We start from the raw sequence: 26,799 nt of genomic DNA, 5'->3' as shown, positions 1-26,799 counted from the left end.
GGACACGCAGAGCAGTAGCGAATGCGTCGTATAAAAGCATCCGTGCAATAATTAATGGTTGTTATGGTTCATAACACACCCAGTGGCCTACTACACTGTAAGACTGTGGCTATACGAAACCTAGCCGGCAAGGCAAATCCCTTTCCGTGCCTTGTTTGTTCGCCTGTTTCCCTTGGGGACCGGAACTCGTTAAAGTAAAAAGAGAAAAAAAGTCGAAAAAAAGGACACTCCGAGCACATCTCGCGATCGTTTCTCACCTTCCAAAAGGGAGAAACCAAGAGGAAGAGTGTGGTAGAAAATTTATTGATAGGAAATATTGGTTTTCTCCTAGTTCCCCCTAGACCTTGACGCTTGATACGCGAGATACCCTAACTAAAATTCACGGGGTAAAAATCCCAACCACCATCATCGACGTTCTTTCTCTCTCTTTCTCCGCACATTAGGACGAAACCGTAAAAATAATAATAAAAAACTATATTTTTTGGCTCGTGCGCATCGTTAAAAACAACGCCGAAAGATATCGCCGCGACCCGTTTGTTACGCGTGAAAAGGAACAACCCTAGGGAGTGGGGGAACAAAATGAATCCTTCCACACACACGCATCCTCTGTGCACTTGTGGCAGCATCCGTTGGTGCTGTGCATCAAGAAAGTAACACCTTTTGCCGCAAGGAAACTAAGAACATCCCTGGGTAAGGCAGGGCCCCTAAGGATAAGACATAACAGCACGTGACTGCAAAAGACTCGCTCCCTACTTTACATACAACAGCACATTACCATTAGCCGAAGAATTCGATGCTTTAGGGTATGGATCAGGACAACAAAAAAAAAACACAGCTCAACTCAAAATTGAGGGTCGCCTTTTTTGAGATACCTTTACGTTATCGTTCGGATTTTGCGTACGACAATAAACAAACGCATTCATGGTAGGGTTTTTGAGAATTAAAAATATAATAATAATAAAAAAGGAAGTACAAAGCCGCCATCTTTCATTCCGCGGTAGGGTGAAGGTGTGGGTGTCGGGAAGGTTTAAAAACTAAGAGAAATAACTAAATTCTGATAACGGCATAATCACCCAAAAAACGGCCACCGCGGCTCGTTTCAATTTTCCTTACCACATGTGTTTTGTAACTGTACTACATTTCGATCGATTACATCGGTTAACATTCATTTAATGCTACTAGGCTGTTGTTTTGTTGTAAACTCGCTTAACCTACGATAAGAATCACTTGTGGCGTCAATAGTTGCGCTCTGCTTTTCGCTAGTAAGCAGTTTTTTTTTGTAAAACTGTTCAAACATTACAATTCTTCTCCGTTTTTTTTACCCGAAAGAAAGAAAAACTAATTCCAACCCCTCCTACAACTTCGCGCACATTCGCGCTGCTGCTGGCAAACACTCCTCTAAATGCTAATGGCACTTTTCTATTTCACATGGACAGCAACACAAGGCGCGTACGTTGCGTTCCCGCTATCCGTTTGCAAAATGTGTCACACATGATTTTGCTTTCGCCCCTACAACTTCCTGCCAGGGTGCATACGAGGGCGACGACCGCGTGTACGATTTTTGGGTCGATTTTTTTAACATTTTAAAATTTCAACCCCCTTGCAAAAAAAAAACCTTTTACACCTAACACACACTCGGATAGCACTATATAGGTGATGTGCGACGTTCGATATGAAATGCTGCCGAATTCCGATCCCTTTTCACAACCGTTCACGTGTGCGCGTGTGTCTACAGGTTTTGTCCGCTGATGAACGACCCCTTTTTTTAAACCGTTTTTTTTCAATAATCTTATTCTTCGATTTTATCCCTATTTTGCAAAAATTCGGCATCTTTTTTGGGGTTGAAAACTGCAAAATAATCACATCAAATGGTAAGGCGCGCAATGTTACGTGTTCCCGTTTTTTTTGCACCCCTTTATAAATTAGTTCTCCAGTTACAGTCCGCTGTCTGGTGTGCAGGTCCTGTGTGTGAGCGTAGTTGTTCCCATTCATCGTCTATTTCGCGAGTTGCGCTTACGATTTGCTTGTTCGTACCTAAATAATTTCTATTTTTAAACGTCCATCGTCTCGCTTCGTAGGATGATCAACGCATCTGGTTATTGGCCAGCAATCTGAAAGAAGGGGTGTAGATTTTTGTTTCAAATTAAATTCACTATCAAAACACAATATTAGGCGGCCCTATACAAGGACAGATATACTCACAACTAACAAATTTCCACTCTTCGCCCGTGTGATGCTGGGCTGCGGACCCGTCTGTATTTCGATGACGCCAGTCTTGCCTCTGACTAGGTTGTGGGACAGCCTGAAACCGAAAAAGCGCAAGTAATGAACAGCTGTGAGGTGCTAATTATCGCCCCTTCTTCAATACGTACGAGCCCGTGTCAACGATGTTAATGATGTTGCGATTTTTGGTAACATCCAGTATCCAGATGCAGCACTCGATGATGTCCGGAATGTCCAGTATAAGATCGCCCTTGTCCTTTTTCAGCTCGAGCGGAATCCGTATCAGCATAATACCGTCCCGCTCGTTCGTAATACAAAAGTCGATCTTGTCGAGCGGCAGCCGGTGCTTCTGTTTGTACGTTTTTCCATCGAGCAGATAAACCGCCTTGCTGGACAGGAGGAAAAAGCGTTCGCGGGGTTTGTAACCTCGTCGATCATACTTCACGACCGGTGTGGAGTACTGCAAAACAGGAAGGAAAAAGATGCGTTCGATAGAAAATTATTTAAAAGAAAAAAAAACACACACCACAACTACTTACGTGCAACTTTTCACCATTCATTTGCGTGACGGTAAAGTTGGATATTTGCGTGGCGTGTTGCTTCGATATACGATCATCCACGAACCACGGTCCGATGCTTTCCGGGTAGTTGCGTTTGTTGTTTTTGAACACCGCCTCCGACAGGACCTTCAGGTCGAGCTGGCGTTTCTTTTCCGCATTCAAACCCACGCGATAGCAGCGGGCAAGGTGCAGTTTGTGTATTTTGCGCAACAGTATCGATGCCTCCTGGCAGTGCTTCGGTGCCGCTATCCAGGTGTGGCTCATGAACGTCTCCGGCAGGCTTTTCGCCAGCTTCAGCAACCAGTGACGCTTGGTTAGCTGTATGAAGGACCGGTTGCACTCGTTCGGTTCGTCGTGCCGTGTGATGAAGCCCTTGATAAAGAAGCGAATCTTTGCCGCAGCATCGCGGCGTCGTTTCAGCTCCTGAATAGCCAAATAACGCCGAATATACGTCTGGCCGACGATGATTTTAGCGCGAATCGCCAGATATGCATGTCGCTGTCGGCGACCCTTCCATCGGGCCTGTATGATCGAGGCCAGATAATGTTTCTTCGCCTGGAACGCGTCCTCCGTGTCGAACAGCGTCTTCGGGAAGCGAATGAAAATCTTCGTCTTGCCCATGCGATAGTCCTCCTTCTCGTAACCCAACTCATCCGCCAGTATCTGCACACCATCCTTTGCCGGACCGTGGAAGTGTGGCCAGGTTTGTTTACTGAGACACTTGTACCGCTGCAGGAACAGTTCGTACGTACGGCGGTAAGCGAAACCCGCTCGCCTTACGCGCAAATTCTCCATCAATCCGAGGTACTTGACCTGATGCCGTACTAGCTCCACATCGAACTGGCTGTGTGTCTGCAGGTCGTTCGGCTTGATGCACCGAATGTACGATGGTTCCTTGCACATCAGAATGTCCATCAGGTTGTTGAGCGAATTCTTGAACTGCGTTACAGCCGTCTCTGGACGCCGTTTGCTACCGATATCGGATGCAGGGAAACAGCTTTTGATGATACCGTTGCTACACTCCGCCATTGCCTCCTTCAAATCGCGGAACAATAAATCGTTGTTCTTGTCCAGGAAGCCATGCACACTGTACGTGACATCACCGGCATAATGCACCAGCCGGAACTCATCGCGACCCATCGTTTTCTGCACGGTCGTCGAAGCACGGCTGTGACAAATGTAGTGCGGATGCGAACCCAGATTGTCGTTCATCTTCGTGAGGAAGCTCAAATCGGTTGGATCGCCCGGTCGCAGACATTCCTCGTCCATTAGTGCAATAATACCCTTGTGCTTTTCCTCGATCAGGTTGCAGATCACCTTGTTGTCGAAGTACTCAACCGGCACCCACTCAATGCCTTCGCGCAGATATTCTTCCTGCTCCTGCTTCAGCGTTAGCTCAATAAACAGCTGCTGCAGCTTTTCGTTGCAGAAGTTGATGCAGAACTGTTCGAAGCTATTCTTCTTGAATATCTCAAATCCATAAATGTCCAATATACCCATCACACTGTTCTTTTTGGCCAGATCTGCCGCATGCAGTGAGGTGTTGATGCGTGACACCAGCCAGGTAAATAGGCGATCGTACACGGCCTTTGCTAGGGCATCACGGGCATAGATTGCTAGATCGCGGTTCAGCGGACTCGTCACTATTTCTCCACGCGCCTCAATCGTTCGGTGGGTAAATGCGTTCGTCAACTGCTCCTCGTTGCATCCTAGAAGCTAAAACAAAGAGAAACACCTTGTTAGATTTGGAACTCTAGAATCCAATGTTTTATCTCACCTTGGCAATCGCCGTCACTGATTCTGGTTTAAGGATTTTCGCCTTGCCTTCCTCCTCCGTGAAACCTACATTGCCCATATGCAGTATGGCAGCCACAATATCAAGAATCTGTCGCTGTTCCTGATCCAGGATCTCAATAACGGTCATCGCTTTCTGCACGACACGGAAGTTGTCCGCATCACGGATATTCGGCACATTACCATTAGCCTGTCGGAAAACAATACAAAATGACAAATAAATTTCTATTCTTAGTACCTCAACAGCACTTTACGCGCTCTTACCCCATCACTAAGATAGTAGTACGTATCCAGATTTCTCTTAAGATGTAATTCCCGCAACAGATTATCGTCCGCTCCAGCCAGCATTTGATAGAAGATGTGGAAATTCCTTTCCCCACCGCTCTGATGTATAACGCGCGATTTTTCCAACAGATAGTTCAGAATGTTACCACCTTCCGGCACGCCGACAAAGTCAAACTGCACATCCATGTACTTGCCGAACCGGGACGAGTTATCGTTACGGTTTGTCTTCGCATTGCCGAACGCCTCCAGTACCGGATTGCTCTGCAGCAGCTTATCCTTGACACCCTCGACATTGTGCGTATGCCCGGTGGCAGCCGCTATGAACTGTAGCACCTTTTTCGATGCTTCCGTCTTTCCCGAACCACTTTCGCCCGAGATTAAAATACACTGGCCTCGGTTTTCCTCCGTCAGCGAGCGGTACGCGTTGTCGCTCAGTGCAAACCTAGAGAAAAGGGTGTATCGTTTGTGAGTTTATTTTTGCAGTAAAATAACCTTCGGTGTAATGCGCGACGCCTTGCAGTCTCGATCGACCAGGTGGAGTTCGTTGACACTTACACATGTGGCGGAGCCTCGAAAAAGTGTCGCTTCCGGTACTCTTTGACGTCACTCTCGGTGTAGATCGGGAGCTCCTTGTACGGGTTTACCGATATCAGGACATGGCCAATATAGGTCTGCGTAAAAGATGGAATAAAGATTCATTACAACGTTGCCTAACTGTGTGCGACATGTGGCAATAGAGGGATATCCACTTCCGAGAACCCTTCAACCATTATAACGTGGTAATTCGATCTTATTAGGAATGGACCAAAGTTAAACCAAGGTCGACGTTCGCAACTATTTCAAATCTGTCTTTTTTGTCTTCTTAGTACACAGTAGCAAAAGGATTAAAGTATCATATTTCGATCATTTTTTCGCTTGACGTTCCCTCTGTCCAGTGGAACTGTTGATGACTACGAGGTAAATCCCTCAGGAAAGTAATCGACACCACTGCAGGCAGCACATGATTTATGATGGCTTCGAACGTCTATGTTGTAGATCGAATTAGCTTTTGGTAAAATATCTGTCAATACGATTGCCAATACTCACATAGATAAGGTTCTCCTGAAACCGTTTCCTCAGATTGTCGATGAACGCATCCTCACTTTGATAGTTCTCCAGCAGCACCTGATCTTGCAGACCTACCCGATCGCGATCGTGTAGTCCTCGCTCCATTTCGCGTCCTGGCCACCGTTCGCAGCTTAGTGTTCTGTGTTGATAGGATGGAAGCGAAATTTCGAAACTTCAGACAGTCAGTAATGAGGTACTTCCTTTGGTGGCATACTCTATCTCTAGAGGCACTCTGCGAAAAACAATCAATCGATCTCGATTGCTGCTAATAAACGATGATCAACGAGTAATCAAACAGCCTATCGGTGGGTCCACAATAATGCCGATCTTCAATCGATTATGTCACCCGATGGCTTTCTGCCCTGTCGGTCTTTAAGCACCCTTTTGGGTTCGTTATCGGCATGTTCTCAATGTACAGTTTATACAGTCCGCTTGTCATTTGATCACGCGCAGTTCTTATCGGACTGTTTGGAAGGTGTTGAATGAGCACTTCAAATGGTATGACGATTTTTTCGATAACCAACTAACGATGGGTCGTGAAAAGAATGTCATTTAATTCAGGACGGTTTCTTGTGCAGCAAAAAAAGCAAAAAGCATGAACAATGCCGTGACAATGAGATTGAGTTCAGGAAAGCTAAACACGGAAAACGTTATTCCCTTGCAGGTTTCTCACACTGCTTGGTTAGTCGGAAAAATGAATTTAATCATTCTAATGTACGGTGGTATAAATAATCACTCCGGGGTGTAACCGTTTAATTACACACTATTCTGCTCATTGCATGTGACTCTCGCTGGCCTGCCATAACCACTAGGGAGGTAATAAATCTCAACGAAGCAACCCGATGGTCACATACATTCCAACCGGGCAACGCGATTGTTTTCCTTTCGTGATATTCTCATGCTCCAACATTTTGACAACCAAATGTCCCACACGGTTCATCAACAGGACCTAAAAAGGAATCTAAAATCCCGTATACTGTTGTAACTCCACCGGTGGTTATTATTGTTCCACAGTCATTTTTCATACCAAAAAACACAACCCAAATTGACACACTTTAAGTATGGCTAATGATCTTACTGCATGCTTTTTTCCCCTTTGCTTGATTGATCAATGGTTGTGTTTACATTTACACAGCACGTGATTAGTTCCACACTTAATCCGTTTCGTTAATACGATAATTATGTGTTCACTGTTATCATAGAAACAACTGGCACTCAACAACGTTAAAATTTCGTTACTTTCTGCAGCAAAACAGCATCCAGCAGGATCAACTGCCGACTGATGTTTGGATGAAATGTCAGTGATTCGAGCCAGCAAAGTGACGTGAAGAAGACGATGCAAGCAAAAAGAAGTAAACCTTCCATGCTGCTTAGTACTGTCATAATAGAGTGGTAGCAAAGCGTGTGCTATTTACATTAAAATGCGCCATTTTTAACGGGTTTGTGTGCAATGGGAAGCGAAGGATTTTGAGCTTGTTTACAGCAAGAAACTGTACAGAAATGTTGAGAATTAAACACCGGAGTACAATTAACATGTACTCGCTAAATGGTAAGCTTCGCTCGTGGTCAAATACTCCGAAAGATGTTGAATAAAAATGATCATTCTTGACTAGAGATAAAAACCTTTTTTTCCTGGATTTATGTCTAATATAATCTCCTTAACAGCACGTGCAATAAACAATCGAAGGTGTTAATCTAATTGATCATACTCACACCAATAAATTTGGGGTAAACAAAAAGCCTGTTGCTATTAGCACTATGATAAGAGGCGCCGTTTTCCCATAATTATACATCTGCTTTTAAAAAGCGACCACGGTAGCGCATTGCGTGCATTCGCCGTGTGAAGCTTGTGCTCCCGCGATGCGTATAATGCATTTTATTTACTATCCGCATCCACAACAACAAGGGAGCGTTGGACAAACGAGGCGCATCTAATAGTTCCGGAACGATCGGTAGAGATAGGAGTTATTGAATCGTTTCTCACCCTAGAGCTTGGATGATGATGGGAGGAAAACAACAACATCAAAACGATTGGACAAACCACTCGCGTTATGATGCCGGCCGAGCGCGATCATCTGATCGCCGAGAGTATTTTGTTTTTATGATCGCCGTGATGCACTTCTCCACCATCTTTGGAAGCAAGATTTTCCTTTCGCGTGCATTGGAACGCATCAAACTGTCCCTTTCAAGCCCTTTCCACCGGTAGGCGATAAAAATTACACCCTGAAGATTATTATACAGGTCTTATATTGATGTCTACTTTCGTGAAGAGTGAGAGTGACCTTCAAGAAACATCGAGGAAATCTTACAAAAGGAGTAATTTCCGAACCTAACTTGGATGGCAAGTGGAACATTTACTAGCGTTCCAATTAGATCACTTCCTTTGCCGTTTGATACATGGTGCTACACGTTCCGATAAGGCGCAACGTGATACGATTGTCACGTTAACGTTTTTGTCAATTGAAGAAGCTGCACCACCTTTCGCCAGCGTGAAGGCACTTATGGCTTTTCAAGGTTTTGCTGGTCCATAACAATACACACTACCCTTTCGGGTCCCATCCATCGATAGATACTTGATTGTTCGCGTTTCACATTGTACCGTGATTGGAACTCGATATTAAACTGCTCGAACCACAGTTTACGGCCATAAATAATTGTTTTATGATATGAGAGGTTTTGTGGTGGTACAGGAAAAGTATTATTATTGGGTCGTGTTTAAGTAATGCGTCGGAAATCGTGTCTGGAGTTGGACAGTGTGGCGACTGTGCCACAATAAACATGACCGTTTTACGGTCTGCTTGGACGCACAATCCGCTTTGAACTAAGTCATTCACCAGAACAAAGGTCTCCTTGAGAGGGTTATGTCGTTTGTCTGTACGTTGTCTCCATGGTTCCATTTTACAATTTCCTTATTTCAAACGAATCTGACTAGCAGTACGAAATAATTCACTCAACGTACCATTACACGATAAGGAATTAAAATAAGTTTTTTATTATTTTACGACAAGTTTTCTATGTTGTATGCATAATTGCACGGCTTCGCTCTAAAAGCTTTTAATTTCCCCTTTTTGAAAAACGGCGCCCCAATTCGTAGTTGACATTCGAATTTACATTTTCGAAATATTTCCTTTCTGTTGGGTGTTGAGCCACATGACTTCCATACCGCCTAGTATCGGGTTGTTTAACGCCGTTAATCTGTCCACTACAAAAGATAACGCACCGAGAAAAAAGCAACCTCTTCCCCGGGGTGTCGCCTGTAACTGGTCTGTTAAACACACATTTACCGAACGATATCGGTTCGCGTTGTTCGAGTGGAGTCTTGTGCAACGGAGCGTTACAAAATTGCTGCTAAAATCAATCATCAGGATTAGAAATCCGACCGATACCGGGAGACAATGGGTAGCATGAAAGTGTAGCGAAGGGAAAATGTCTTTTTCATCGGTCCACAAGAGTTGCCGCCCTTGTCATATACGCCCGCCACAAATATGCATTGCTCTACACCTCATCGGTTGATAATTATCAGTATGAAAAGCGATAAAATTTTGCGATACTGCAATCGTGCATTGTACCTTCAGGCACCGTGTGTTTCCGTGTGTGTGATTTTCCCTTCATCATTTTGTTGGGCTCATTAACCAAATCGCGAAATAAAAAAGCACGCAAAGCACTTTCCTAATCGGTGCATAAAAGCCAACAGGTGTGTGTGAGAGTGTTTGCATTATGACGCATGTAGCAGGGTGGTAATGAAGAAAAAAAATCACCCCAAAATGCACCACCCTCTTCGTAAGAGGTGTTAATCGGACTGATGTTAGCACTTTCATGGGAACGCAAACAGGGAAGGTTCTTAGTAGTATGAGAAATACCACCAGGAACTCTGGAACTCTGGAACTCAAAAGCCGAGAATGGATGATGTCAGTTATGTCAGTGCAAAAAGATAGATAGCAGTTTTAAAAATGGTAATATTTGTTCTGTACTCCCTCCACCCAATAGGGAGAGTTCCGCTTTATTAAGTGACTCATCGGGTCGAGGTCGATAGGATGATGGACCGACGCAATATGAATTTACATATAGCCGTGAAACCATAACGTAACCGGTTACCTTTCCCTGGGTGATACCACCTTCTTTATTGCACAAATAACCGACCACACGAATCGGGTTCGTTAGTCATCAACTTTAGCAATACGAAGCAAATCCTTAGAAGGAAGGGTCTTCAATAAATGTCCTTGAGACACACCCGTGTAACAAATATGGTGCGTCATCTAAGTCGCACTTTTCGATTTGATTCGATTTAAATTCACCGACTCCATTTCAGCTATTAACTTGAAGCTCTTTATAAAACTGCAAACACATTTCCGCCTATTGTCTGATTTACGATTTGTGTTTGACCCAAACAGCTATCTCCGTCTCAGACATTCGGAGTTACTTCACCAAGATGGGTAAGATATTTGGTAGAATGTGCCACAAAAGATCACACCTTAACAAAGTTGCTGTACTATATGTCACTAGTATCACTTGATGGAACTCTTTTTAAGATGATCACAACTCACCTTGACACTTACGGCAAGGAACAGCTCCTTGTGCCAAACGCTGGTAAGCTCTGGTTTTTTGCTTCCTATTTGCGAACGTCAGGCAATTATCTCACATTTACATGCGTGCACTTGAAACGCTATTCTCGGGCGTAGAGTCCGTTCCGATACTACCGGCACGATACACGATGACAAGGCGAGGACCGACGGTTACTGCAGTCAGTTATCGATTGATTCTCGACTATCTCAGTCCACTGGAAAAGCCCCGAACACCGTGTGGAAAGACAATCTTATCAGCGTCGCCACTTTATCGAGTGGGACCACCCCTCAAACCGGGCCAGGTTGCTCGTATTTGGTTATCATCGTACACCCGCGAAGCCGTTCGCTTGGAGGAGGACGGAGACCATGCTCGCAAGACTTAGCAGACACTTCACACGTTCTCACTCACTCGCACTCTCAAGAGCTCTTGAGAAAAAGGCTCCACGTCAACCATTTTTTTTTGAAGATGCTGCTTTGGTGCAATTGATGGTATTATGATATCGATTGCAATTCTCCAATTCTAATGCACTTAATCTGACAAATACAAACACAGCATGCTCACTTATTGGGAAACGTGTACTAACTGACGAAAACTTCCGCCATATTGTTTACTACATTTTTGAACGTTTCTCTGTTGTTGTTCTTTTCTGTCAACATAAATGTTTATGACATTCGACGTAATAGTATAGCAGTTATCTGAGTTTTGATATCAATGTGTACCTGTTCTCTCCACCCTTATCTCCCTCTCTGTCTCCCCCTCCCTAATAGAGTAGTAGTTATCTTATTATTGTCCACCTTACCCATACACCACCATAAAACCGTTCACCAAACAGACGGAACTATTTCGTACGGTATGTTGTGTTATGACTATGTACCTTAGGAAATTGTCATAAACCCATCACACTCTGTTCCTGCTCCATTGTCATTCGACTTCGCCTTGTGCAGAAGCGCCCCAGCATTCAACAAAAATGTCCGGCATCCATTCGACTAATGCAAACATTTTATCGATCTCAGCGTTTCCTGCTGCCGCTGCTGCTTCGGGTCGGCAGACCGTTTCGTTTCATTTACACCAGACAACACAACAGAGACCGGTTAGAAATTCCCAAATATGCCGACAATTTCGTGTGTTGTTTTCCTTGCTTTACACGAAAATTCAAGTGCACCAAAACATGCGTGTCGGCCGCACCGACATCGATCGTACCCGTGGGCGAAAATGAAACAGCAAGAATGAACCGTAATTAAACGGTGCGCGGAAATAAAACGAAACTACGTGCACGCGTAGTATATGTGCTAAATTAAGTTTTCTTTTTTCCATTTCCCACAACACATGGATGCGTTTTCTTGGCTCGCAGATTGGATGGACGGAGGGAACTATAGACAGGCAGGCAGACAGGAAAAGGAAATAAACAAATACGTTTGGGTATTGGGTGGAAGAAAGCAAAATTAAAATTCATCCCGTTCTCCAAACCGATCACCGATGGTGATCGCACGATCGTGTGTGTCCACACATGTAAAGCATGTACGTTCGCCCCAAACGAACAAATACCCTTTCCGATCCAGATATTTCCGATCCATTTTGTTTATTTTGATTTTCTTGTAATGGTAAAACATTTTATGGTATTTTGCAAAAGGAGGATAAAAAACAATCAAACCATTTGGAAGTAAAACTGTTGTAGATTTATTGATCTGAAGGTTTGCTGTACACTTTACGATTGATTTACAATTTTCTTGCTGCGAAATAGAACGATCGTATTTAATAAAACATTGAAATTTAAACCAATCTAAATCAGCATAAAAAAAATTCAATCTTTTTTTATTGCTTTCGTTTTCAACAACGTCCATAAATGCTTTCTTATGTCAAATAGTCTTAGCAGGAGCAAAAAAATAGGAGCAAATTTTACAACCCGGGGCTTGCGACACGGGTTTTCTTAAGAAAACAGTTTCTAAAAAAAATATATAGTTTTTTTTGCCAATAACGAAACGTCGATCAACCGATCAACATGCGCGGCTTAGCACAGCAGGAAGCGAGAAAATGGGACGTGTCGATATTTTCGTAAACAGGCGTCGTGACAGCCGACAGACGGTTTCGTTGGAGGCCAAAAACCGGGTCTCCTGGCATCAAACTTTTTAAAGCGAGGAAACATGTACTCACCTTAAACAAAAAAAAAACTGTGCTATAATATACAAATAAACAAAACTTATTCGATTTGTTCATCGGTTCAGGAAATTGACGTTTTAATTAAAGAAACCGTACAGACAAGACGTTGACACAATCAACTAACTAATTCCAACCTCGCGGTTGTTGTTGAAAACAATGCACTCAACATGGCGGCGAATGTAATGTTATCCCACCCCAAAATCCTCCCGTGGGGGGGAGCACAGCAAGGAAGGGAGTAGTGTAAAGACGTTGAGTTCTATTGTTGCCCATACGAAAGGGCTTACCAAGCGCGTGTAATGAGCTGCCGAAATATCTCAACCATTAACCTATAAAATGAAAAATCACAGAAACTGACCAGGAAGTGAACGCCTTCGAGGGTTAAGGAAAATGAATCAAAAGCGCACCGGTATTTAACCTTAATGAAAACGAGCAACAGATGCTCCTAATGATGCAGACGACAGTGGGAAACCTGGGAATGAACCAGCGACGAGGGCTGCATGTATTGTTGTGCAATTCTATTTTGATAGTTTGAATCTGTCTGGCTGAGTTTTGAAGTACGCTCCGTGTAGAGAAATTCAATCTGAAGTTACTAAAATTTGACAGCTTCCTCTTTGGCTGTCCTCGCTCGTCAAGTGACACTCGGTTACGGGTTAAAGATAGACGAAATGAGTTATGGTCGTTCGGTTTTCCGGTTCCATAAACGAATGTTGATCTGGAGACGTACAGGTCACTCCTTACATCCCACACGAAATCACACACGATGAGATGCGCTTTCTAAAAATACTTCTTTCACTGCACGGCGATACACTCCTTCCGATGTGACGATGGGAACGACAACATCGCACACGCGTGCGTTGGAGGCGTTTGGTTTAGAAGTTGTTACTTTTGCGTAAACCGCTCACAGTCCACATGCGTACGGTCCATTTGTGGGCAGCTCTAAAATTATTTCCCGAGCCGTATGGCTGTGATGATCGGGAATGAATAGAAACCGGCATGTTGACGCTGTCAGGGCAGGAGATGACTCTTCCCAACGGGGACTCTGGCGTACCATAACCTTTTCAGATGGTTTAACATAGCGATATTATTTTAAGGGTTCAAACGTTTGCCTTCAACTCGATCGAACGATCATCAGGACGGTGAAGGCTGCAAAACTCGAACCAGCGCTGCAATAAAACCAACACACAGCTCGGCGACTGGACATCTCCAGCTGTCAAAAATAGAACTGCAGAAAGATCTTCACATTGCGAGACCTTCGTATCTCACGGACACAACGATACGCTACGGTCATTGTACGTTCGCGATCGTTAAGTACGGTGCTGGGGTGGAAATATAGCTCCGGATGTGCTTGGGGACTGACTAATTGCAAGGGATGAGATAAATCAGCGCACGTTTCAAGAACGACCTCATCGAACGGACAGGTCAGTCCACGGCTCAAGTGTCTCGACAAGAATTCTGATCTTCATCGCGCTCATCAAGCGAAACTCTCGTATACACAAACCGCCACAGACCAAAGGTATATCGGGAAGAAATTGAGATGGTTTATATCTGACAGTTTTCTTTCAGTCCGCCACCGGATGATAAATGCAAACTTTATTGCCCAAAGGGAAAGCCGCTTGAGGTAGGGTACGGTTTGGATTGTTGTTTTTGCGTTCAAACGAAACACCATCAACGCGGAAAGGGAATTAATCGAACTGGACAGGTGTTAATTTAAAGGTATTTAAACAGCTTTCCATTAAGCGCCTGGAATAGTTGCATGAATGACAGCTGTCACGGTTAATTACGTTGCGTGATCTGGTACGTGAGCCGAAGATCATCATTTTATCGATCATCTGCGTACAATCTAGCGAGACACACATCGCAACCCATCTAGCACTGTCGCTAATATTCTAAACCGCCATCGTCTAAACTGCAAACAGTTGCTGCTGCAAATGGCACACCACGTTGGATACGCTTCCACCAGCTAAAAACCATCATTAGTTAGCAAAACCAACCAGTAAACGATTATTTTCACCCTTTGCTTGAGCTAACAAACCCGGGTGCTGGAACGAACTTGCCGGGGGACAGCCACAACAATATGCCGGAGGTGTTTTAATGCTTGCCCAACCAAAAAACGATGTCGTACTTCAATGCCACAAACCATGAAGAGGCCCCCGGGTCGTTTAAGATTTCTTACGGTAAGACAATGCGCTCAGCGACGACAAAACAAAAACTTCAGTTCAGTAAATGACTCTCACCACTCCACAGAGTTGTGCTTCCCTTCTGGTGGTTAGTCTTTTTTTTACGCATCGTTTCTGTCCGTCCGCTAAACTGACGTAATTCTGGGCGCAGCAAAACCACCTCGTGGACATTAGGACATTTGATCAATTTTAAACTCTTGCAAGTCGGTGTAGTTTGGTGGCCTAATTTAGTTTTGCAACGGACATTAAGTATGGAGCTGCAATAGCTCAACTCGCAAGAGGAGAGCACGTAACAGAGGTAGGCAAGCGCTGCTATTAAGCTGTGCGAAATGTGCAACCAATTATTCTGAGGTGCATATAAACTTCAAGTTTAAAAATGGACTGGATGGAACGCTACACAACCTTACAAGGGATGGGCCCCGTTTTTACCCCTTAATTTTCTATCCATTGCGTTCCCCAATGCTTTGCTGGAGAGGAGCTTTGTCTATACTCATTGCTTAGTTGGATTAGATCATAATCCAACCAAAGATCACCCGCGATCGGTCATAATATACTTCAAATTGGCATGCAAAATGGAAACTCCCTTTACTCTCTGTTTCACATGGCGTAAATCGCTTCCATTTGCATATAATGGATTAAACATTTCCCCATGCCGTCCCGTGAGTGCTGGCGGAAAATTATACAGGTTAACGATGTAAGTGCGGTACATATGACAGATATGCAAACACAGGAAGGAAACCATCTTTTGTGCCTGGAATGGAGAGATGCTCTTGTTGCACAGAAACAGAACCATACACATATACGGTGAGCATGATCACGTGCAGCGATAAAGGTACTTCACCGATCGTACATCATAGATCCAGTCTGCACAACTTACTTGGGCGGAACCACCGGAGGCACTCAGTACTTTTGGAGCTTCGTTCCGGAACGAGCCTCTGTTAAACGCGTAAGTCCTTGCTGGAGGGCTTTTGTATTATTTCCGTTTTGGGATCACTTTTCTTTCCAGCCAGAGGACAAACTGAGGTGTCATTTTGCTGCACGCTGCGTATGTTGGGGAAGCAGTTCAAGTTGTTCTCCGTTAAATGGTGCCTCCGGGCGACACGAAAATATATACGAATGTAAACAAACGGAAGGTGAAACACCAGCTGGTAATCTGATGCCCCCGAACGGTGGAGCCATCGAATTCTTGTTTTTAAGCAATAGCAGAACAAGGTTGTGCTTGCACACGGTGGCGCTCAAAGTGTGCCGCCTCGAGCAAAACGAAGAACTAACAGCACAATTTGTTTCCAATCTTCTTGTTTCCAATCCAAAGCTTTCTGTTACTAGCTCCAGATTTATCATACAGCAGTGTAGAATGTATTCCAAAGGCACGACAACGGAAGCAAGAAACAAAACCTGATCGCTCTACTTTTATGAGGTGTCTGGTTCGTACTCAGTTCAAGGCATTGTGAATTATGACGTGCGGCAAAAAGCATGATCCAGCGCACGAAGGAACTGATGCTGTCGGGCTTTCGTTTTGCTGCAGACACGGTTAACAGCGACACATCTATCGTCACGTTCCGCCATGTCTACCGTCGAGTAATGACAATGTTTTCATGTTTATCTGATTTTTGTTTGCTTTAGTTTTTACCAAGTCTCTGTGACCTAATGCACGAACGTGGAACGGGCTTGTCAGACAGCGTGAACTACAATGTGTCATTGGTGACCTAGTAGATTTATCAGGTTTCCCCCGTTCAGCGTATTTAATGTCACGAATTGGAACTACTTGTACAGGAGATACCTTTTTGCAAGATGGTCCATTTCTCTTTCCAGCAGTTTTCGTCAAAGACACATCGTTACTGATAGCGATTAATATTTGAGACTATTACTAATCACCTAATGAATTTGATGACTCATGGTCCAAGCGTCAAGTGACATCAACTGTCATGTTTGGAAAAGCTTGTCCTTCGATGTCGTGGATTGATTGCTTTTACCCCGTCCACAGATGAGCAGCAGCAAACTGGTTTCGGGGATTAACAAACCGCATACAGTATGATGTATCGAACGTCATCCGTTTAGTGACTCATAACATTTGTATCTGTTAAGATTATTCTTCCCATGGATCGTTTTCAGAAGGTAGTTCCATTTCTAAACAGAAGAACTGCTAGATTACAGAACTTGTCGCCCTATCTTCAAACAAAATGAATCATTTTGAGGATCATGAGCAGATCATGGGGACGCTGCTACACGATGCAACCGGAGTTGCTCGGGATCTGTTCCCTTTTTATGTCTCTCCATACAACCAGACATGCATACAAAACTTGGCCTGTATTTAGGTCATTGATGTGTACCGAAACGCACGATCCCACTGCAGTTGTCCAAACAATGCAGGAAAGATTGTTTTGAAGGCATTGCGATGATTCATTGTACAGCAGAGGTGTCAGACAAACGGCCAGATCTCAACCCCACCGTAGATCCGTAGAGACTCGATCATCCAACGCTGACCACTATTGGGTGCGAGTTGTGAATGTAAATAAGATTACGGTACGCTTGTTTTCCCGAAGGTTCCTGCGATCAGATCGCACCGATCGGGGGACGTGCGAACGCGCGTGCGGGCTACTGTATGCACACACATGCCGGGTAATTTATCATATTGGTGGACCTGATGAAAGTTCACTTTGTTGTTGCTGGTTTGTGAGTGTTTATTGTTTTGACGTTGCTCAATCGATGCGCTACATAAGAAGCTTTTCATGGTTTAGACGCATTCGGTCAGCTAATAGACGACGCAAAGTTATGGATGCGAAAAGATCTTCAATCAATCAAAGCACAGAAACACCTTTCATCACGATGCTCACGACGAAATCAATGCGACGGAAGAAATTAATGGGCAATTAGTGACGCTGATTACATATCCACATGTATCGAGGGATTACCTTACAGCCAATCATGCAGCGTATTAAAATATCCGGGTAGGAAGCGCGTCATTGCAAAAATATAAAACTGTCTGTATCTCTTCTCGGCTAAGAACGAGGTCATGTGGAGCTAAGTTATTCCACGTTCCTTGTGATCGTACCCGATATAGGTTACGGTTATAAACGCACCACCAACAACGTTGTACGTTGTTTGTTTACCAAACATCTGCAGAATCGCTAACACGAGCAGTGGACAATGACAAGTTGCAGAGAACCCCACTTGGAACCATTTGTCTGGCCGAAGACACAAGCCGAAGGGCATCTATCGTATTCTATCGATCGTGGGGATCGGTTGTTGAGAAAGTTACACCGTGTCCTCCCCCTCACAAAGTGAAAGCCTCATCCGTGGAGGCGACGCGTACTGCATACATTTCCTTTTGGACAACGAATTTTCTGCACTAACTGGAACGATGGTTGGCAGTTTCGTTTTTCGCCGGATCGTTCCGTTTTGTGTTCCCCACCCGTGTGTGTGTTTGTTTTCTTTCGCACCATTCCTTGTGGGTCTGATCTGACACCATGACGATGCGCCGTGTGCAGCCTGGCGCGAAAGAGCACTCTGTCATCTCAAAGTTGACGTTGACGCGGAATTTTAAGTGCTCGGTTGAAATCGGGTGAAAGTGAACCGACGCGTCTTGTAGAGCAGATCGACCGAGGGTCACCGATTTTAAATTCAACATGTCAATTCGACAATGTTTTTAGCTTTTTCAAGTGCACTCCTCTGCCGGAGGCGGGAACGATATAACTGGAGCAGAAGGTATGTGCTTAGCAAACAGAAAGTTTTGCAAAATATTTAGTTTCGAGGACTCTCTTACCGGAGGCAGTAGGCAAGTGTCTATTTGAAGAAACTGTTGAGTTTAAAAGCAGCGCTTTGCCCAGCTTCAATATTTGCAATGGTTAATCAAATGGTTTGGGTTTGGGATTGAGAAGAAAAATTGGACTCTCCCTCTTGAAAATCCTATTGGAACTCAAAGTCGTTTTGCAATTACCGAAATTCAATCGTTGAAAAAACTAATAATTTCCTAAACCGAAGGTTAACACCGTACAGTAATAGCCAATCCCCAGTAATAGCCAATTATAAAAAAAACAACCGTTACGCAATTCGAAACTGACCAACACACGTAGTTGAAGCTGCAAAAGGGTGGACTTTTGGTGCTGCACCCTTTTTTTCTGCGAACTCTGCTCGCTAAAGTTTGTAACCTTCAACTCAAAGAAACGATACATTCCATCGAGAACGGGGTAAAGAAATTAATCTTTCTCTCTGACCACTCCGTTCGCCGCGTGAACCGTAAAATCGTAAAGGTTCTGTGTGCTGTGGTTTTCCGTTTGGCGCCAGTGCTGTAGGAAATAAATGGTGTTCGGTGTCACGATTGGCAAATCGCGCTTCCGCCTTAGAGGTTCCAACTCAAGGAGGAAGATTCAAGGTCAGACGAGAACGGACTGTATGGGCTGACCGTACAAAAAGCGAATGAAGCAGAAGGGAGCCTGGAGAGTTGTCATCATTGGACTACGACTCTAAACGCGTGCACATGAAAGCAAGAAATCCATAAACCGATTGGAGTGTATCTGAATAAACCCTCAAGTGACTATCTTATTGGTAATCATATTGTTGATTAGTTGATTGTTGATTGAAAATTGAAGCGCAATTTTTTCCAGATAGGGCATTTAAGTCTAAATAAAATAACTTTTTAAAGATTCATACCTATCAGCAATTACCTAACGATGACCTCAGGATGTCAAGAGTAGCACCAATTCTTCTGATTCTTCTATCTCCTGACATCCTGAGAACCATTCTTAAACCACATCTTATCATGAGCTCACTATGATTGTATGAGCTCAAAGACTTTGTGTCTTTAGTCCTCACCTAAAGGGTTTACGGTTTACAACAAGAAACAGCACACGACAAACCCATAAAAAACGGACACCATTTGCTAGTTTCATCTCGCAAGGGCATCGTGCCAAAAGTGCCACAGAGAAAAGAGTTGCGGTGAAGTAATAAAACCGTGTACGATGATGAGCGTTGGCAAAGGTTGACGGAACGGCAAAACTCCATCAGCAGTAAAAAGCCTGGAAATGGGTGACTCATGATCGCGCAAACGCAAATGATGCAATTGTACAGCCAAAATTGAACATTCAAGTTCCACTCTTAAATACACAGCTAAAAGATCGGTTAGGCCTTCGCAGTCGAAGGTTTTTGGGTAAAGTATCGCTGAACACCCACCCGAAAATAAGCACGAAGATCAACAACCAAAACGATTTGTCTCTTTTTTTGTTGGAAAACCCAAAAATTGCATTCCATAGTGCACTCATGTTTCATGATCGCGTTCTTGATCGCATCACAATGCGTCATAGAAGCGTCAGTGAGGGTTTCGAAGATTTCGGAGCAATTAATAACTTTCCAAACATGAAAACTCCAAACATATGACTTGGCATAAACCCTGAGACAAAAATATGCGCTTAACTCTTCCTTTTCCCACATTAAAGAAACAGGTGATCGTTCGCTCTGCATGGGCTCACCACACGGGGTATCGAATTTTGATTAAATGCGCACAAGATTTGATGCAAACTATAATCGCGCATCGCGTGAGCGTTTGATTTCGATTTTTATAGCCATCGTTTCTCCCTTAAAACCTTTTACTTGCTCACCTACCGGTCAACCTTCTTCGTTTATTTAGTTTGATTTTTCAACCAGTTTCAAGCTCCGTCCCGTGATCCTTTTATCATTTAAAGCAGTTGTCAGCATAGATATAAGACACTGTAATGCACTTCACTCGGACTTTGAAGGAGTCAAATAACCGCTAGCAACGCAACGCAACGCATAAGCAGGAAACTTGCTTCACACCACACTAAACCTCATTCGCGACCGGCTCCAGAAACCCGGGAATATCGTCATACACCATCGGTGACTTCAAACCCTTTTTGATGTATTTATGCTTTTAGGGCAGATTTTGTGGAAGCGCTGCGGTATTTGTTTCTCTTTTCTTTAAGGTTTGTTAGTTAAGTGGTTACAGCACCAGAAAGGTAGGTCATTTTTCAGCATGAATTTGGGACAGTGGACGATCACGAAATACTTTCAATTCGGCTAGTGGTCTGGTCTAACCGAGCTCATGGGGAATTAAATGCATTATAAAAAAGCCCCCCAAGGGCTGCCACTTTTTTGTGAGGGTGACCGATTTATTTTCAGTTGCTCTCACTTCTTTTCTGCGCGTGATTTATTCCGAATGGATTGCGTAAGTTGTGGCAAAGGGGAGAAAAACAATAACAACAGGAACCAATTGATCGTCACATTAGCTGTAAACGTTTTAAACGCTGCTCCCCATCTAATTTGTTAACACCGTCCATTGCAAGTTAAAATGTTCCACATTCCCTCCCCGAAAAATGTGGCGTGCGAAGAAAGAGCTTCAATTAAATTTGGAATTTAATCTAATACACACGTTAGTTTCGATCTTCCGCACGCATGTAGCGCGATCGTGGATGATAAATGAAGCAGAAAAGCTTCCCAGAGCAGTGTGCTCTGGATCCCGCGTGGCGATCGTGTGGATTCGATTAAAAGCTCGAAGTTTCTTAAACTCTAAAATGTGAAGCATTTTAACGAAAGAAAATAGATCACCATTAAGATTGTACTAAGAGGAACCATTAACGGATGGGAATGGGTCTATTGGGTTTGTAAGAAAAATATTTAAGATATCTGTACGATTAACGACAATAAGAATTCATTAGGTAATGGAAAGGTTTGTTTCGACACACAAAAAAGATATATATTTTTGTTACTGTCCTTATTACAAGCTAGATCTTATAGAATTACCTGAAATCACAATTACCTAACTAATATATTGCATAAACTGTTCTTTCATCCATTCCAGAAAACAATTAGCTCTGCAGCAAGTTAAAAACCAGAAGCACTCCGATGTACAACTTCGATAAACGACATCTGCATCAGGTTAGTACCCACAGCTTCCTTTCGTACATATGGCGTTGACCGACATGGACGTGTACGGTTAGCAGTGATGGTCGTGGTTGTGGTGGTGCCAGACAGCCGGTATGTAACGGACAGACATAACCGGCGATCATCTGCTGCGAACCCTTTTCGTGTGCAACTTTCCGTTCCAGAGCTCTGATGGGCCGTTTTTGTCTTGGAAAGAATCGTACTGAGCTGACCCACCCATGGCATGGTGGTCGTCAGCATTCGCGCAGCTTTTAGCCGAAAAGACGTACAATTACCGGTGCTCTACTTACACGCACACAACCGTACACGGTCGCAAATTTCCTTACCATTAGGGTAAGGGACCATTCCGTCATTACACCAACCTTAAGGCACAAATCGCGAATTGGCAGCAGGAGGGGGGTCAGAAGAAGGTTCGCAAAATTCGCGACGAGTCTTCCAACGCGAGTATCTGCGGGCTATGGTTGGAAAAGCATGGAGACGGCTAACAGCCAGCGGGAAGGGGAAAAACACGTTTATAGGTGCACTTCTGTGGGCACTCCGGGATATTGTTACGTCTCTTCGTGTAACTTCCTTGGCAGGCAGAAGCAGGCAAAACAGGTTTCGAATGGTCGAAAGCATGGCGAACTCCTGGCTCCTCACACCACCAGCTTAAACTCTGCCTTCCGAGAGAGCATAATGCGATAGCGTAGCGGCGCGCGTGTGCTTCGGATCGGCAATTTTCGCACGGCACTGGAACGCCACCCAGAGGTAACAAGATGTCGATGGTACTTGGTGGTCATGGTAAGGATGTTTTGGAGTTTTGCTGATCATTCGATCACTTGCTGGGCTTTGGTACACTTCAGCAAAACGAGTGCTCACTACAATTAGTGATACTGAGGGAGACATTCTTGTTCGAGACATTTTCCATTTCTCAAAGCATTATGTTCCAGAACTCTAGAATGGGAATCCTGGTGTACCTACAGTATCTTTCAAAGTACCGATTTACACCGGGAAGAAACAAAATAAACCTTGACTTGCCTCAGTACCAAATCCATCGTTTTTTTTCTTGTGGCGCCTTCTAGCCTTAAGCAACACGGTAGCAGTTTTGGTCCGTAGAGCTGCAATTAGCGCGGATTGTGTTCTTAGCCTCTTCCACCATGTATTTGAGAGATCTTACCAAGATCTTGGTAAAATTCCAAGAGCAGTTGCCAGTGAGCATTATCACAGGTTGAAAGGAAAACAACCAACCAAGTCACACAAACACCCGGAGCGGGAAAAACGGTACTCCACATTCATAGGGTGTGTGCTTTTGTAGTGTGAAGGAACCCGAAATCTACCCACAAATCTTTGTGTGGCTGTGTTTGTGTATTGGAAAATTTGTGTTGCGTTTTATGGCGCAAAGATACCGGGAATAAAAAGGGAAAATCCATCACCTTACCGATCGCGGCTGGGGTAAGAAAACATAGAAGGCGCATCTTTTTGGGTGGATTGTTTTTTTGTTGGGTTTTTGCCATTTACTTGCCTCATCCACCTGGCTTTGGGGTGGTGGCTTCGGTTCGGTTCGCATTCTTCAAGCGCGGAAAGGTTGAATATTGTGTTGCGCTCTCGCATTGGTACTTTGATCTGATATGATGCGTCTGCTTGTGTATGTGCTATGCTTGTTTGAGGCAAAGATTTTTTTTTCTCCACTTCGGAAGTTTAGGATGCTCCCATAAAATCTTCGCGGTTTTGGTTCATTTATCTGGTTGAAGCAAAACTACAGTTCCAGCACCACTGATAGGATTGCACAAGCCAAAAAATTCCCGAAGGCCGCAAGTACCAGCCAGCCGTAGGAAATGACCGATTGTTTCGGAAAGCAGAGGCATCGGCTTGGCAAAACGATTTTCCCGTTTGCCACCGAAAGAAAAACGGTACGGATCTTGGACGTGGAGGTGTGGAATTCTTCAAGGTATTCCGTAACAATTCGGATGCGGATGTGGGAACACGGTAATGAACACAGGTGATGAAGAAAATTGTGCCCACTTCAGCTGGGAAATGCATCAACTGCATTTGGTGCGAAATTTGAAGATATTTGGTTGATGCAAAAGAATTACACAAGCAGTAAAAAGATAAATGTTGGAAGGTTTTGGAATCGCTTTTGAATTCCTTTAAACATCATTAGCTTGTTCATCTGTAGTTACTATGACTAACAACTACCTTAACAACACCTTAGTATACATTTACTTACCGTTGTTTGTCGAAGAGCAGTAAGCAGTACGTTCTGCACTTTCGTTACACATCCAAGCAATCGCTTCAACAAACAGCACTTCCGTTTTTTTCGTTTCTTCCGGACGGCTGGCGGTAGAATTTCCTACCGAAGATTACAGAACAGGTTTTCCACCCGTAACAAACACCAACGCGTGGGGCAAACACTACACAATTTTCACGCTTCCATTCGCAAATCCTCCACCACTCTGGCCGAATCGAATCAAACAAACGTTCGTGGACGCTTCCTGTCGAAAATTGAGGGGCGAAAAAACAAAACGAAGCCGAATAGGTTTACATTCCACACTATCATTCTCCACAACGCCGGCAAACATGGTAAGGGAGGGATTTTTTTCTGGTTACTTGGATTGATGGTTTGCACTTTGAAGCCATATCATTGTATGTTCTTGATCCAGAGGGGGTGGTTTGTTACTTCCCAAAATCCGTAAAGCTCATTTCCCGTTTTTGACGATCGATTTTTAGGTACGTCGAAGGTACGAAGGAACACATTCCTCCAAGAGGACGGAACTAAGAAACGTGGTGTGAGAACAAAGTAACTAGAACTGCACACATCATTAACGCGTAAATTGACCAGGCGGAATAAGCCAATGGTTCGGATTAGGGTGTTGGCAGTAACAGTACGGGGTCAGATGTTAAAACGATCGTGAAAACCTTTAGCAAACGTGCCGTGAAGTTGCACATTTGCTGCTTCGGAACTTTTAACCTTTCAAACATTTGTTTCCAGTCACTTCTATCGATCTTTTCGATCGCAACAGATGCTGGAAAAATATAATTGCCTAGTTCTGTACTCGGTAGGAATGAAGTGTGCAAAATGAATTTGAGTGACAACCTACAGGGAAGAAATTGTTTGAAATTCGTCTTAAAACTATTTCACAAACGAGTAAACCACAATCACCCGAAAAAATCCACACACTAGCAGGTTTTTTTTTCGTTACGGTTTTCTTTATAGCCGTACTGTTGTTGCTGGGCTTATCATGCCACATGCCCAAGTCGATCGGGGAAATGTAGCTTCACGAAAACGCGAACCGTTAATTTCTTCACCTAGCTTTCCGTTCGTTTTGATCAAGCAAAACTTTTTATTGATCATATACCATCGTTTCTTTTTACAATGGGACGTGTTGCACCGGATTGGCATTGGGATGAAAGTAAAACTGGCTAGTAAAGGGGAACATTTACAAACCACTCTCAGCACGAAAATGACACACTATTCTTACTTTATTTAGAATATCTGATGCACAGTAAACACACCTTTTTTTTTGAATTTACACAAGCTCGTCTGTAGGGACACTTTGGAGGGTAAATTAACAAACAACAACAACAATAACAGCCATCATCAACACGCACTTCTAGGGCACACTTTTCCGGCCAACTTTGCGAGGGCTTGTTTCGTTCACCGCTGACTGCAAAATACTGAGCGGCAGAGCATGATCGCAACTTGGTTGGAGTTGTGGACCGGCTTTTCGGTGGGGCTAAATGCTCTTTTTGGATGCGTGGATGCGAGAGAGAGAATGGGTTTTCTCTGCCTGGCGGATTTTTCACATTTATTTCGTATTTATTTTATTCGAAATTAGCTTTTTCTTTGTTGACATACACTTAGTAAATTTTTTGGAAATGTTTTATAGATATTAAATAAATAACGATAAAAAATATATACACGCTTAAAAGTGTAGCAAAATATTTAAGAATATTGTTTATATTTTGTTAGTTTTAAAAGGCGTGACTAAATTTTAAATTTAAAGCCAAATATAGTTAATAAAACCCATGTCTTCACGAATCTAGACAGGATTTCTTTTCGTATGTGCCCATAGTGACGATTGTTTCAAGAGAAGCGACCGCGCATTTGCCCGAGAGAAATGTACCGTTGCCATGCCTACCGTGATCATCATAATTCTAGCGCTCTCACAGATCGATTGTCTTGTGTAGGGTGAAAAAGAGCGAAGGGTAGAAGGGATGGTCCCTCCTTCATAGGGAAAACAGCATGAATGCATAATGTACAGTGAGAAGAGTCATTTTCATCGGAGCATACGATTAGACAAAGTTTTTGTTTGCATATAAAGCCAGAGATGAATAGTTTAGTTGTAGGAATTAATTAATCCGCATATAAAGCTGTAATGTAATTAATGAAGTTCCAACTTTTAATTGGTTTCCAATGTCAGTTTACCGCACATAAACGTAAAAAAAACTCCTTGTTGGGCTATATTGAACACCTTTTGTTTCACTTTCTTTAGATGCAACGTATTTTACCGGTAGTCGATTTGGAGCTCGCACCAAACAGTGAATCACAGCATTATCGTGTGCTGCTGCTCTTGAAATGAGCATTGTATTGGATTAACACTTTTCTTCTCATTATCATTTAAAATCGATTTTTTTAAGTACAGCACGTACCTGCTGGTACATTTCTGGCTGAAGACTTATTTCGACCAGGTCGTTGAATCGTTGGGAGACTGTGTGGAATGTTGTTTTAATATTTTCACCTTGTATTTCGGGCGGCAAATTTTGAGGTCACCGTATGAATACGCGATTATTGTTGGTGAGTAATTTTCGCAAATCTGAGTAAACCGTTGCACCACGCTGCTGTTTCACGGTACGTAAGATGACTTCCGGAATAGATATGAGAGCGGTTGGTTGCTTTTGGCGATGCAATTCGTATAAAAATGTGCCTTTTACAACACATCTTTGCGCATGTGAATTTGGCGCCTTTCGTTTCCACATGGTTTGACGTTTGATGAAATGTTATTTGACATTTAAAAAAAATAACACTACGAATTTTCTCCATTATTGTACGAAGGAATAAT

General features: G+C 43.5%; 1 protein-coding gene across 5 annotated transcripts; it reads right to left on the bottom strand.

Moving 5' to 3' along the window:
* Window positions 1–928: 928 nt before the first annotated feature.
* Window positions 929–25,433, bottom strand: LOC125768161 (unconventional myosin IC). 5 transcript variants are annotated; one of them, XM_049435470.1, is made up of 10 exons: window positions 25,219–25,433; window positions 23,967–24,231; window positions 5,949–6,108; window positions 5,418–5,533; window positions 4,842–5,304; window positions 4,561–4,767; window positions 2,763–4,499; window positions 2,373–2,683; window positions 2,203–2,302; window positions 929–2,111 (listed from the first exon to the last, which is right to left on the bottom strand). In XM_049435470.1, the coding sequence occupies exons 3-10, from the start codon at window positions 6,072–6,074 to the stop codon at window positions 2,097–2,099; spliced, it is 3,075 nt and encodes a 1,024-aa protein (XP_049291427.1). In that variant the 5' UTR covers window positions 6,075–6,108; window positions 23,967–24,231; window positions 25,219–25,433; the 3' UTR covers window positions 929–2,096. The 5 variants fall into 5 exon arrangements, with proteins under 5 accessions (XP_049291427.1, XP_049291428.1, XP_049291426.1 ...); XM_049435471.1 differs by having other exon boundaries at window positions 25,253–25,433; XM_049435469.1 differs by lacking the exons at window positions 23,967–24,231; window positions 25,219–25,433 and adding an exon at window positions 10,514–10,815.
* Window positions 25,434–26,799: the final 1,366 nt, after the last annotated feature.

The sequence above is a fragment of the Anopheles funestus genome, chromosome 3RL (genome assembly GCF_943734845.2).
Source record: "Anopheles funestus chromosome 3RL, idAnoFuneDA-416_04, whole genome shotgun sequence".
Lineage (NCBI taxonomy): Eukaryota > Metazoa > Arthropoda > Insecta > Diptera > Culicidae > Anopheles > Anopheles funestus.
This window is presented reverse-complemented; position numbering and strand designations above follow the sequence as displayed.

Coding starts and splice junctions, on each gene's coding strand:
- LOC125768161 (XM_049435468.1), bottom strand. Junction 5,534..5,948: donor TTCAGGAGAACCTTATCTAT/GTGAGTATTGGC, acceptor TCTTTTACGCAG/ACCTATATTGGCCATGTCCT. Junction 2,684..2,762: donor TGAATGGTGAAAAGTTGCAC/GTAAGTAGTTGT, acceptor CCTGTTTTGCAG/TACTCCACACCGGTCGTGAA.